The 13,237-nt window shown below is 47.6% G+C and overlaps 1 protein-coding gene across 5 annotated transcripts in view; it reads left to right on the top strand.

The window, feature by feature from the left end:
• The first annotated feature begins 522 nt into the window (after positions 1–522).
• The window catches only part of IFT46 (intraflagellar transport 46), a 90,910-nt gene continuing 78,195 nt past the window's right edge, over positions 523–13,237 (top strand). For 2 of the 5 annotated variants that reach the window (XM_086956707.1, XM_086956706.1), the window contains exon 1: positions 534–624. In XM_086956707.1, the coding sequence (XP_086812833.1) occupies positions 598–624 (27 nt within the window). In that variant the 5' untranslated portion in view covers positions 534–597. Of the gene's footprint in view, positions 625–656; positions 724–13,237 lie in introns of those variants that run through there. The other 3 variants (XM_086956710.1, XM_086956709.1, XM_086956708.1) reach the window with 3 other exon arrangements.

Below are 13,237 nucleotides of genomic sequence, written 5' to 3'. Positions count from 1 at the left end.
TTTAACCTTTTTTTTCATTGAAAAGCTCTCAAGACTGGTCCATTTAAAAAAGAGAGCTACAAAATAACAACCCTAAAAATTCGTGGCGAAACGGTCCTCGCTAACCAACACACGTGCTACCGTGAGTCCGAGTGGGATAATGGAAAATTTGACATCAAGGGGAAACCACAGCGGTCCAGAACACGAAACAGCTCTCAACGCTCTTCAAAAAGGTTTACAAAACCCGAAAGGGACGCGCATTGCTATACACCAGGCTGCCACTGCACCTCAACAAAACACACCTTCGCAGGTTCTTGAACTAACGGATGAGGAAGAAAACATTAGGGCTGCAAAGTTTTGCCTATCACTAGCCATATCGGAGAAATGAACGGCCATTTTGGGCTCTAGTTTCCTCTTACTGGGTCCGTCCTTCCATTTCGGCATTGAAATGTGTCTATGCGAATCCCCCACTCCAAGATGGCTGTCGAATATCTCGCGAGGGTTGTTACCAAGCCTGGTTGTTTCCATGGTAATTATATACAGAGCTCGGGGATCGGACGGTGGCCTTACGAGGTAAAGATTCCTCGACTGTTTGGGGCTTTACAATCAGTGTAGGAGATGGAAGAGGCAGAGGAGGGGCTGCAGGTAATAAGACCGGCGGGTGCCGGGGAGGAGGGACAAAGCAAACACATCGGATCTACCGAGTGTGGGTACAGGGACGGTTTGTGTGACTGAGCTGCCGAGGTAGAGCATAGATAAATAAATAAATTAAGTTGTTCCAGAGACTCGGGGGGAGTGGATTGAACCCAGGCGATAGACGACGTCAAAGTAGAACCTGGGACCATACCATAGTTGTCGAAGTTTGGGAGGCAGTATTGAGTGTACGGAATGTTGGGGTATGCCCGAGCCTGTGGATCAGTGCTGTGCTGATGGATGGATGTGGACGACGTCTGATCTCAGTTGTAAAGCCATGGCACTGACAAGGTGAAGAAATTGGAGAGTGACTGTGAGAACAAGTACAGCCAGAGAGTGATTCGTGCACGGCGTTACTGGTATTTTATTTATTTATGCCTTCTTACATAGCGCTGACATTACTCAAAGGTGCTAGAGCGACGTAAAGCAGACATATGTCGTAAGATGGATAGTTACAGTAGGTTCAACATTACCAATATAGTTGCATAAGGGCAAGAAGTACAAGATGGTACATCATTACAGAAAAAAAAAATTGTACAAGAAAGTATATACAACCGTGAATGGGTTGTAAGTGCCTGATGAAACGGAGGTAACGTGTCCCAATTGGAAATAATTAGCTGTAGTGTCTTAGCTAAAATATTTTTAAAGGAGGGAAGGTTTTAGTTCCGTTTTGAAGGTCACCAGCAAGGTGGTAACATGTAGGTTTGGAGATAAATGCGTTCCGAATTCTGGTTGCGCTACCCGAGAAGGATTGTGGCAAGAGTTGTTCCTTTTTAAAGGTCTGGGTTCTAGCATCCATGCTCCAGCGTTTCGCCATGGTCTAGACTCTAGAACTTCCAGATAGCGTGAGTTTGTCTGACATGTAACAAGGAGTGGATTAGTGTAGCGCCTTATGGGTGATGCAAACAGTCGTGTATATAGCCCTGGCTTAAATAGGCAGTGATCAGTGGAGAGGGGCCAGCATAGGTGTGATGTTTTCTGGCCCCACAAACAAAGTGAGCTGCAAAGTGTAGGTTCGATTTCAGGGGATGCAATTGGTTTTGGGGAGACCAGTTAAGGAAAAGTTACAGTAGTCGATTCTGAAGAGCACCTTGCATGAGCAAGAGATTTCTGATCTTGTTCTGGAATGTAGCGCCTAGAGCATTGGAGTTACTGGAAGCACTTACAGCCAATGTGAATTATTGAAAAAGATTAGAGTTTCGCAAGTTGTGCTTGCGCCATATGTAGGCATGTGTTGGTCATAGTTACGCCCATGGAATTCTGTGTCAGGGGTGGACTGATAGTATTAATTATGTTGTCATATTAGATATGATCGCACTGTCTGGACAAAGGTTTCACTTCATTAGTACCAGTTCTACGTCCAAATACAGCAATCATCTACTGAAAAATGAGCAGCCAACCTTTGCAAAGGACCGTCCCCTGTGCAGCAGCACGTTAGAGTTTTTAGCTACTTTCGTTCCGTTTGAGCGAGAATTTTTGTTAAAATCTTTAGACTACTCAGTATATGATGTATTATGTGGCAAATATGACAAATTCATTATGTGGAAAGTGCAGTGGCATCAGAATAACATAATTCCAGGGTCTCTGACCATAATGCACTTGCCGAACATATGCTGTCTATGTTCGTCCAAACCTACAGAGGTCATTGTTCCCATTCAGCTTCAATGGATATCTGAACATATCTCCTTAATCCAGCTTTTTATCACTCACAAACAAAAAAAAAAATTTGCTCCATAACATGGCTTTGCTGCACCTACCACAGTAAATCTTTGGGTGCTACTGTTGACACCACATTCTCGCGTACCTCAAATAAACACAGTAATAAAACCTGCCAAGTTCCACCTCCATTCCCTCAATTAATCAAATACACATTTTTCTTAGAGACCACTAATTCACATTGTAGGAAGCTGTGTTGCTTTTGCAGTAACCCACCACTTTTTGCCAGATTTCTGATGCGCTTTGAGTTGATGTGCCGAGGGCCCCTGTCAATAAGGTTCCCAGGGGCTGTGTTCTTTCCCAAAACTGTACCTTGTACCCCCCAATTGACACCTCTTATGGCTACCATTTAAGTCCCTTGTAAAAGGTACCATGGGTACCAATGGCACTGTGACCAGGGAAGGCTCTAAGGGCTGCAGCACATATTGTGCCACCCTTAGAGGTTAGGTACCTTAACACACACATTCTGCCATTGCAGGCTGCATGTTTTGGTGCAGAGAAAAGTGAAGAGTCAACCCACTGCCTATGGTATTGGTAAGACACCCCCCTAGCTGGGTGCACTATACCACTGGTGAGGGTTCATTTGAATGAGCACTGTACCCCTACAGTGTCTTAAGTCGTAAGTGCAGTAAAGCCAATAACAAGTATATGGTGCGGGAGTTTGTCATTACAAACTCCACAGCACCATAATGGCTTTACTGAATTCTGGGAAGTTTGGTATCAAACTTCTCAGCATAATACATCCACACTCAGGCCAGTGTGGGATTTTTTATACAATGCACTCAGAGGGCTTCTTAGAGATGCCCCCTGAAAAACGACCTACCTCTGGTGGCTTCTCTGACTGGTAAACACCAGCCTGTCACCACAAGACATGTTTCTGGACCCCTGGGGTGGGAGCCTTCTCTCACTGAGCCCAGAAACAAATCCTTTCCTGGGCAGAGGTGGTCACACCTCCCCCAGGCCAGGAAGAGCCATCTGTGTCATGGCAGCTTCGAAGGCCTTGCCGCCTTTGAAACGTGACCCCAGCCTCTCCTGCTATCAGGAGCATGCTCCTTCCTGTCTCCCCTCCTTTTTGGCTGTAAGGCAGGCAGGAAAAATTAGAACAGCCCAGAAGGTGTGCCCACCTCTGGCAACCCCACGCCTCAGGTAGGGGAGGCGAGGTGAAGCGCACTCTCCAATAAGGATTAGGGATTGTGCCCACTCCACCACGTGGGGCGAGCACACCAAGAGTGTAGTCACCCTAAGCTCAGTAGTCCATTAGCTACTGACCTAGAGACTCCTAAAACGCCCCCTAAATACAGTGTTTAGGGGGTAGCCCTGAACCAAGAACATATTCCGGCAACCTACAAAGAAGAAGGATGAAAGAAGACACCCAGCAGAAGAGACTGCAGAGAAGAACTGGCTTGGCCCCAGCCCTACCGGCCCATCTGCAGTATCCAGAGATCCTGTGCCAAAAGCCATCTTCTCCTGCAGCCAGCGACCTCCAGAACCCCTGGGAGGACAGACTGCCTTCCACAAAGACTGGACCTCCTGTGAACCGCAGCTCTGTTCAAAAGAAACAGCCAAGAAAGACTCAGAGCCTTCCGAGGACAAAGAAACCCGACGCCTGGAACCACCACTGCACCTGACACCTACGGCCCGAGTTTCCCAGCGAGGTCCCCCAGAGCTCAAGAGTCCAAGTCCACCGTAGGTTGACCCCTCCAGGACTACCCAACAGCACCTGCCGCCTCTGCACGGAGACCCCCCTACCACAAGTGGCCCAGTAAGGTGAAATCTGACCTCAAAAGACCTGCGACCTGGAGAAGAGAACTCAAGGTGCACCTACGTCCCTGAGCCCTCCAATTTACCTGCCTAGCTGTTCATTCCTCCCAGAAGTCTCCCAGAAGTCTTCCTGGACCGAGCCTGCAGCCGAAATCCCAAACTGGCAACTCCCATTGAAAACAACAGGGCACCCGACGCCAAAACCGCACCCTGCACCCGGCTGCCCCTGTGCTGCTATGAGTGCAATAGCAACTCTCAACCTGAGCAACTCTAGGGAATATACAGAGTTCAATAAATATAGCTTTCCAGAGATTATGTTGTTTTCTGTATCTTCTTTATTTTCTTTAAAAAAAATCCAATCACTGGGTACAATTCATCAACGTATCTTCATATACAAAATAGCCAACTGATCTTTGCCAACACGTGTTTCGTCTGGCTATTTCAGCCAATTGACTTCGTCAGGGCAAGACGCCGAGATGCGAGGAAACCGATATGAATGACACACAGTACTTTCACTGATTGAAACCTTGTTGGAAACTATAATTTGCCTGGAAAATAATAATGAATAATCTGGACGACGTTACACCTGGAGTTGAGGAATTGGATCTTGAGAACTGCAGCTTTTAAGAAATCTTATCTAAAAAATATTTAAAGATTGCCCTGACTAAGTCAATTGGCTGTAATAGCTAGACGAAACTCGTGTTGGCAAAGATCAGTTGGCTATTTTGTATATGAAGATACGCTGATGAATTGTACCCAGTGATTGGATCTATTTTGAAGAAAATAAAGAAGATACAGAAAACAACATAATCTCTGGAAAGCTATATTGATTGGACTCTGTATATTCTCTAGAGTTGCTCAGGTTGAGAGTTGTTATTGAGAATTTTTAGGCATACTTTGTATACCTTTTGGTACAACTCATGGCAGGAGTTTATCTCGATCTTAGAGCATACGCTAGATTGGCTTATAAGCAACAGATTTGGATGTACACTAATCTTGCGCAGCGTTCCCTACTGCCATAAAATTGTATATAGGCTGCTATGAGTGCACCTTGTGTGCTATAACTGGATATCTCTTTGCCCTGAGCTTCAGTCCAGGAGCTTTGCTCCCACAACCTTGTGGTCTGCTCGTGAGCAGCCACCACCCTGAGGCCCCCTATCCCCCATTGAATAACATTGGGCCTCAGCACTCTGCACCCGGCCTCCCTAGTGCCGCTGAGGATGTTCTGAGAGTGCATCCTCGACACTGGGGTAACCCTGGTTCTAACCCCAGAATACCAACTCCCACAAACAAGTACTTACCTGTAAACTGATAGCTTCATTTTCTCCCATTAGATTGCATTGACTGCTTTTCTTTGAAAATTCTTCTGGGGAGTTGGTTTGTATGAAAACTTGAAAAACTGCAAATGTACCAAAAGTGAATTACTTACCTTTTGTCTAGGAAATGTCTCAGTATGATATCTATGCATATCACATTGATTAGCAAAAGTAACTTAAAAAGTAATCTAAGAATTAATAGGCATTGTAATCTACAAAGTAACTGAAAAGTAATTCTGATTATCGACTTTCCTGTAAAAAAAAAAACAACTGCATTTGACCCTGCATTCAACTGTAATTAATTGCATAAGTATTGTAAAGTATTAGTTCAATTACCTGCATCAGGCCCAGCTTGGTTCTAGAAATAAAATAACAAAATAATATTTTTATAAAAACAAATTGGTCTGAGTTCAATTTTTTGAGGGTGTGATAGCATTTCTTGCTTGAGTTTAAACAATAAATGCTTACCACTGCCCTCTGATAAAGCCTTACTGCTTGCCCACACTGCCACAAATAGAGAGTAAGGTGCTATCTACTTTTACCTCAGCATACCTTTGGGGTTCCATTGAACTCTGTGCACACTATACCTCATTTTGGTACGGTATATACAGAGCCAGCTTCCTACCCACATTCTTCACATATCCCAGCTAGACTTTGGACATGCTATGCTAGCAGGGTTTTATTCCTATTAATGTGCTCAAATAGCAAAGTGGCAACTATTATCATCTACATAAAATGCAATTACATTCAGAAGTATTATGAGATCTGAACTGGCTTCCAATCAAAACTAAGTTAAAATTTAGAATGTGCTGCAATGCGCATAAAGCCACTCACCCAGCTAATTGCTTATCGTCTTATGAGCACAGAGAACTTGGGAGCAGAAAATGTACTATGTCTTGAAGCTCCGAGATTTAAAACTACCTAAACAAAATAAATCAATCACAGTTGCTGTAACAGCATTTTTGAAACTTACAACCAGTAAATTTAAGAATGTAATCTATTCTTTTTTTTTTTGTTTAGAAAATATATTATAAATCTTCCTATAGTAAATTCTAATATACTGTTGTATCTGACCTCCTCAATAGTTTCTTATTTATTTATTTATTTATTTATTTATGGGCTTGTTACGCGCCGGCATCACACCCGAAGGTGTATCTCCGCGCGGTGCTGTGAGGTGAACAGATCAAGAAGCTCCTCCTAGAATAGTACAGTCTTTAGTCGTTTCCTGAAGGCTGTGTGGCTCTGGCATTCTCTGAGGGAGAGGGGGAGACTGTTCCATAGACGAGGACCCATGATAGATAGGGCACGGCCTCCCTGTCTGGTCTTATAGTGCCTAGGAACCTGAAGCAGCTGTTGATTGGAGGACCTGAGGATACGGGAAGAACGGTGAAAAACAAATTTGTCTGTCAGGTAATGTGGTCCTAGATTGTATAAGCATTTGTGTATCACACAGCTGATCTTGAATTCTATCCGTTTCCGGATAGGAAGCCAATGAAGGGCCTTAAGGAGGGGAAGGGACGGTGTTCTGGGGGGGGTGTTGGTCACCAGCCGTGCTGCGGTGTTCTGCACCACCTGCAATCTATTGAGCACTCCCTCATTGGCAGCCAGAAGTAAGCCATTACAATAGTCCAGGCGGCTCAAAACGAGGGCCTGGACCAGGGTCTTCCGGGTATCGTCAGGTAGAAGGGGGAACACCTTCCGAAGGAGGCCGATGATGTGGAAGCAGGACCCTGCAGTGGTGCTGGCATGATGAGAAAGGGTGAGGTCCTGGTCTAGACGTACTCCCAGGTTCTTGACTACCTGTTTGGGAAGCGGAGCCTGTCCCAAGCTTGGAGGCCACCAGTCTGGGGTCCAGAGGATTTTCGCCTCTCCGAATAACATGACCTCAGACTTTCCTACATTGCACTGTAGGAAGTTTTTGGCCATCCAGCTGGCGATTGCAGTCATGCCGTTAGAGAAAGCTTGTCTAATCTCGGGAGTCAAGGTCTTAAAAGTAAACAGCAGCTGCGTGTCGTCAGCGTAGGAGATAGGCATGAACCCAAAGGACCTTGTCAAGTTGGCCAGGGAGGAGACATATACGTTAAACAACGTAGGGCTAAGACATGAGCCCTGCGGGACTCCTCTGATGATGTTGGCCGAGGTGGAACTAAAGGAGCCCATGTTCACCGTCTGTGTCCGCTCTGAAAGAAAGCTGGAAAACCATGCCAGGGCAGATTTGTCAATGCCTGTCTCCTTTAATCTGGTAAGGAGAATGGCGTGGGATATGGTGTCGAATGCTGCGGACAAGTCCAGCAGCACCAACACCACAGACAGCCCTCTATCCAGAGACATGCGTATGGCATCCGTAACGGAGAGGAGGGCGGTCTCAGTACCGTGCCTAGGCCTGAACCCGGACTGAGAATGGTCTAAGCTACCAGTCTGTTCAATGAAGGCGGAGAGATGGTGATTGACATGCTTCTCCGTCAATTTGCCGATGAATGGCAGAAGGGAGATAGGCCTCAGGTTGGTCATGTCTGACCAAGGGATAGCGGTGTTCTTCCTGATAGGCTTAACTATGGCCTCCTTCCACATCCGGGGGACCAGCCCCTCAGATAGAGAACGGTTGATCACCGTTATCACCGTGATCACTTATATTCTACTGTTTGTTCTCAATGCCACTGTTATTTTAAATGTGATACTTGGGCCTTATTTATAAGCCTACATGGAGCTACCAAAAAACTAAGTGAGATTCCGTGGAGTTCCGCAACCTGACGGAGTAACTCCAACTGAGAGATTCAATTTCAGACCTTGATTTGAATGCAGTCCTTGCTCTAAAAATATTTCACAGTCAATTCTATTCTCTCTCTTTCTATCATCCTTTGCCTAATTTCCCAGCAAGTAAATGTATAGGGGATTAGCTAAACATGTATACCAAAGTACCTGTATTACTGCAACACAAGCTAAGTTTGGCTAAACCCCATAACAGAAATGCTAATGTACTTGTTTACAAAAAATGTATAAAATACTTTGAAATCAAAAAATAAGAGCTGATCTATACTATCTACGACAGACCCAAGACATGCTGACCTTCAGGAGGATACTAAAGACCTGGCTGTTCAAGTTCAGGAATTTGTATAGCGCACTACTCACCCAGAGGGTCTCAAGGCGCTTGAGGGAGGGTGAGTGCATTACTTATCGAATAGTCAGGTTTTTAGTTGCTTTCTGAAGGAGAGGTGGTTCTGTGTAAGTCGGAGGTGAGTGGGGAGAGAATTCCAGGTTTTGACCGCTAAGTAGGAGAAGGATCTTCCTCCCATGGTGGATCTGTGGATGCGCGGAATTGCGGCGAGGGCTTGATTGGATGATCGTAGTTGGCGGGTGGGTGTGTAGAAGGACAGTCGTGTGTTGAGGCATTCGGGTCCTAGGTCGTAGAGGGCCTTGTGTGCGTGGGTGAGGAGACGAAACGTTATTCTCTTGTTGACGGGGAGCCAGTGGAGATCCTTCAGGTGACCGGAAATGTGAGCATGACGGGGAATGTCCAGTATGAGTCTGGCTGGGGCGTTTTGGATGCGTTGGAGTTTTTTCTGTAGTTTGGCTGTGGTCCCGGCGTAAAGGGTATTTCCATAATCCAATCGGCTGGTGACCAGTGTGTGGGTGACTGTCTTTCTTGTTTCGGTGGGGATCCAGCGGAAGATTTTTTTGAGCATGCGTAGGATGTTGAAGCATGAAGATGAGACGGCGTTGACTTGTCTGGTCATCGAGAGGGAGGAGTCTAGGATGAAGCCCAGGTTACGTGCGTGATCTGTAGGTATGGGTGCTGTACCCAGGGCCGGTGGCCACCATGAGTCGTCCCAGGCAGAGGGGGATGATCCTAAGATGAGGACTTCCGTTTTGTCCAAGTTAAGTTTTAAACGGCTGTTCTTCATCCATTCGGCTACTTCTTTCATTCCTTCGTGTAGATTGGTTTTGGCGGTGTTTGGGTCTTTGGTGAGGGAGAGGATCAGCTGGGTGTCGTCTGCGTAGGAGATGATGTTGAGGTTGTGCTGGCGCGCGATGGATGCGAGGGAACTCATGTATACGTTGAAGAGGGTGGGGCTGAGTGAAGATCCTTGTGGTACACCACAGATGACTTCGGTGGCCTCTGATTTGAATGGGGGGAGGTGGACTCTCTGGGTTCTTCCGGCGAGGAACGAGATGATCCAATCCAAAGCTTTTCCTTGTATTCCGACGTTGTTGAGGCGTTGTATGAGTGTGCTATGACATACTGTGTCGAAGGCGGCGGAGAGGTCGAGTAGGATGAGGGCAACTGTTTCTCCGTTGTCCAGTAGCGTTCGGATGTCGTCTGTAGCTGCGATGAGGGCGGTTTCGGTGCTGTGTTTGGCTCGGAAGCCGGACTGTGAAGGGTCGAGGGAATTGTTGGATTCAAGGAAGGCGGCGAGCTGACTATTGACGGCTTTCTCAATGACTTTGGCAGGGAATGGGAGGAGTGAGATGGGCCGGTAGTTCTTAAGTTCAGAGGGGTCTGCTGTGGGTTTCTTCAGAAGGGCGCTGAGTTCGGCATGTTTCCAGCTTTCCGGGAAGGTAGCGGAGTTGAAGGAACAGTTGATGACATCGCGGAGATGGGGTGCGATGATGGAGTCTGCTTTGTTGAAGATGTGGTGGGGACATGGGTCGGTTGGCGATCCTGAGTGAGTGGAGTTCATCAGGCGGATGGTGTCTTCAGTGGTGATTGGGTTCCAGGCGAAAAGGTTGTGAGAGTGCTGTTTTGGTTCGGAGATGGGTGGAGTGGGCTGTTCATCGGACTGGTTTTCAAAGCTGTTATGTATGTCGGCGATTTTGTTGTGGAAGAAAGAGGATAAAGAGTCGCAGAGGTCTTGGGAGGGAGTGATGTTGTTGGTGCCGGCGGTGGGGTTGGTAAATTCTTTGACGATGTTGAATAGTTCCTTGCTGTTGTGGGCGTTGTTGTCGAGTCGATCCTTGAATGCTGATTTCTTGGTGGATCGGATCAATTGGTGGTGTTTGCGGGTGCCGTCCTTGAAGGTGGTCAGGTTGTCAGAGGTTGGGTTTTTTCTCCAGGTTTTCTCGAGGGTACGACATAACTTCTTGGATTTCTTAAGGTCATCGTTGAACCAGGGGGCCTTTTTGCAACCTTGTTTGATCTGATGGTTTTTCAAGGGTGCTAATACGTCAGCGCTGTGGGTGATCCATTGTGTTAGTTTGGTGGCAGCTTGGTTTGGGTCCGATGATATGGCAGGAGGGTTTTGGTTTAGCGATGTGAAGAGTTGGTCGGTGGTGATTTTGTTCCAGTTTCTTCGAGGAATAGGTTGTGGGGGGTTGTGGGTCGTGGTCTTTTTGTAGCTGAAGTGAACGCAGTTGTGGTCTGTCCAATGGAGAGCTATGGTGTGATCGAAGGAGTTGTGTTTGCTGGAGGTGAATATAGTGTCGAGCGTGTGTCCGGCAAGGTGGGTGGGGGTGTCAACAAGTTGTTTGAGTCTGAGATTGGCCAGGTTGTCCAGAAGGGTGGTGGTGTTGCTGTCGTTTTTCTTTTCCAGGTGGAAGTTGAGGTCTCCCAGTAGAATGTAGTTCTCGGAGGTGAGGGCATGTGGGCTGATGAAGTCGGTGATGTCTTCGTTGAATTGTGTGCGGGTTCCTGGTGGTCTGTAGATGAGGGTGCCTCTAAGTGTGGTCCTGGGGTCGGTGTGGATCTGGAAATGAAGGTGTTCGGCGGTCGCTAGGTTATCGTCGGAGCAGGTCGTGATTCGGATGGTGTTCTTATGGACGATGGCGATGCCTCCTCCTGTTTGGTTGGTGCGGTCTTTTTGGATGATCTTGTAAGCGTCCGGGATGGCTATCGCGATGTCGGGCGCTGATGAAGCGTTCATCCAGGTTTCTGTAAGGAAGGCGACGTCCGGTGATGCAGTGTCGAGTAGGTCCCAGAGTTCAGTGGCGTGTCTGTAGACCGAGCGGGTGTTCAGTAGGATGCACTTCAGGTGGTTGGAGTTGGAGCTGTGTTTGGAGGTAGTGGATTTGGTGTGGGTCCTGGTGCAGGCGAACTTGCAGGAGTGGCAGGCGAAAGGACCATGGGTGTGTCCTGGGGCAGCTTCGCAACATTGTGGTGTGCGTCCGGGGTTAAGGGCAAAGAGGGTAGCGGCGTCAAACGTTATGCGGGAGGAGTGGGTTTTGCGAGGACCAGGGGGTCTGGCGCTGGGCGCGGTCCAGGCGCGGACGGGCGTAGACGGGCTTACCTTTGGCGCGCCTTCGGCACGCATGGGGCGCGTCCGCTGCGCGTAGGTCCATCTGTCATAAATGGATATTGGAGGGGGCGGAGGGAGGGAGGGGCAGCTGGGAGGCGGGAGCGAGGTGGGGGGACGGGCTGGAGGCACAACCACCAAATGGCAGCGACAACAAGGCAAACAGGACGAGACTGGGGCACGATGTGAAAATGCAGCTATGGGCACAATCAGGCACAAATTAAACTAAGGAAGTTATGCGGGCAATGCGAGCAGTGGAGCGCTATGATAGTACACAGGCACAATTCATAATTAAGCACAAATATTATTATAGGCAATGCGAGCGCTTGAGCAAAATTAAGCGCTACAAAACTGAGCAGGCAACAATTAAATGTGAGTCAGGCTGGTCAGAATTGTTTTTGGCAGCAGTGGGGAGCAAAGCGCTACGATACCAAGAGGAGATACCAGGGAGGAGCGACCGCTACTGCAGGGGTCAGGCTGTCTGGCTGTTCGATCAGTGTTGGCCCCCACCTCCACCTGCCCCCCCCCCCCCCCCCACCCCCCCTCCAACCGTCTTGAGACCCTCGCGGGTATGTAGTGTGCTTACCAAATGACCGATTGATTGATCTGTTGCCAGTAGATGGTGCAATTGAGCTACTAAGGAATGTAGAAATTATTCGGAAAAGCGATCGTCTGCATATTTATTTTCCCCCATCAAATTATCACCTTAATAAAGTCATCAATATAGTCCTGGTAGAGCATGCTTACAAATGGGCACTCTGAGCTGTGATTAACTACTTTCTGGAACTAGAAACATTCCCACACGACCACCCCACACTCCTTTCATTGCACCCAATGGAACTGACAGCGAGATAAGCAGCTGCACAACACACATAGCCAATGTGACTCAGCAAATGAATTCTTGCACTGCTGTGATCTTAGGTGCCAGTGTACCGGATTGCTGATTTTGTAGCCTCAACAAGTTTGTATTTAGTAGTATACAACTGAAACATTTACCAGGACACAAAAGGGTCGGCTACTGAAAATTACAATGAGGACAGGCCATCACATTTGCTTCTGTATTTATACTTCTGACCCCTCTGCAGTCACCCACCCTGTTGTGCACCTAGGCGATCCTAAAATGCCACACATGTTGCTTTTCTGCTTTAAGTATGGCACCAATCCCGGCACTCCAACCCTTACATGAAGGACACGCTTGAACATTTCAATCGACCCCCAATGGGTCTCAAACGCGCTTCTGTGCTGAACCACCGGCATGGGAGCTCGCTCCTAACCATACCACGTCAACAGAGGACTCCAAAACCACGCTGGGCCGGCTCCCCCTCCACCCAATACGATGCCTTTCGTGTCGCAACTCAAGCCACCAAAGTACACACTGGTAAATGCAAACCACCACCGCACTGTAAACAAACGCCCCAGCCCTAGGTTATTTGCCGGGATGATGGGGCAGGATGCTCACAGTTCAGCCCCAAACAGCCTGGCTTACCTCGAAAAACGGACTAAACTATGACCAGTGCTTTAAATGGGCCGGTACTCACCGGTACG

This window comes from Lissotriton vulgaris, chromosome 2_1 (assembly GCF_964263255.1).
Source record: "Lissotriton vulgaris chromosome 2_1, aLisVul1.2, whole genome shotgun sequence".
In the NCBI taxonomy this organism is placed as follows: Eukaryota; Metazoa; Chordata; class Amphibia; order Caudata; family Salamandridae; genus Lissotriton; species Lissotriton vulgaris.
This window is presented reverse-complemented; position numbering and strand designations above follow the sequence as displayed.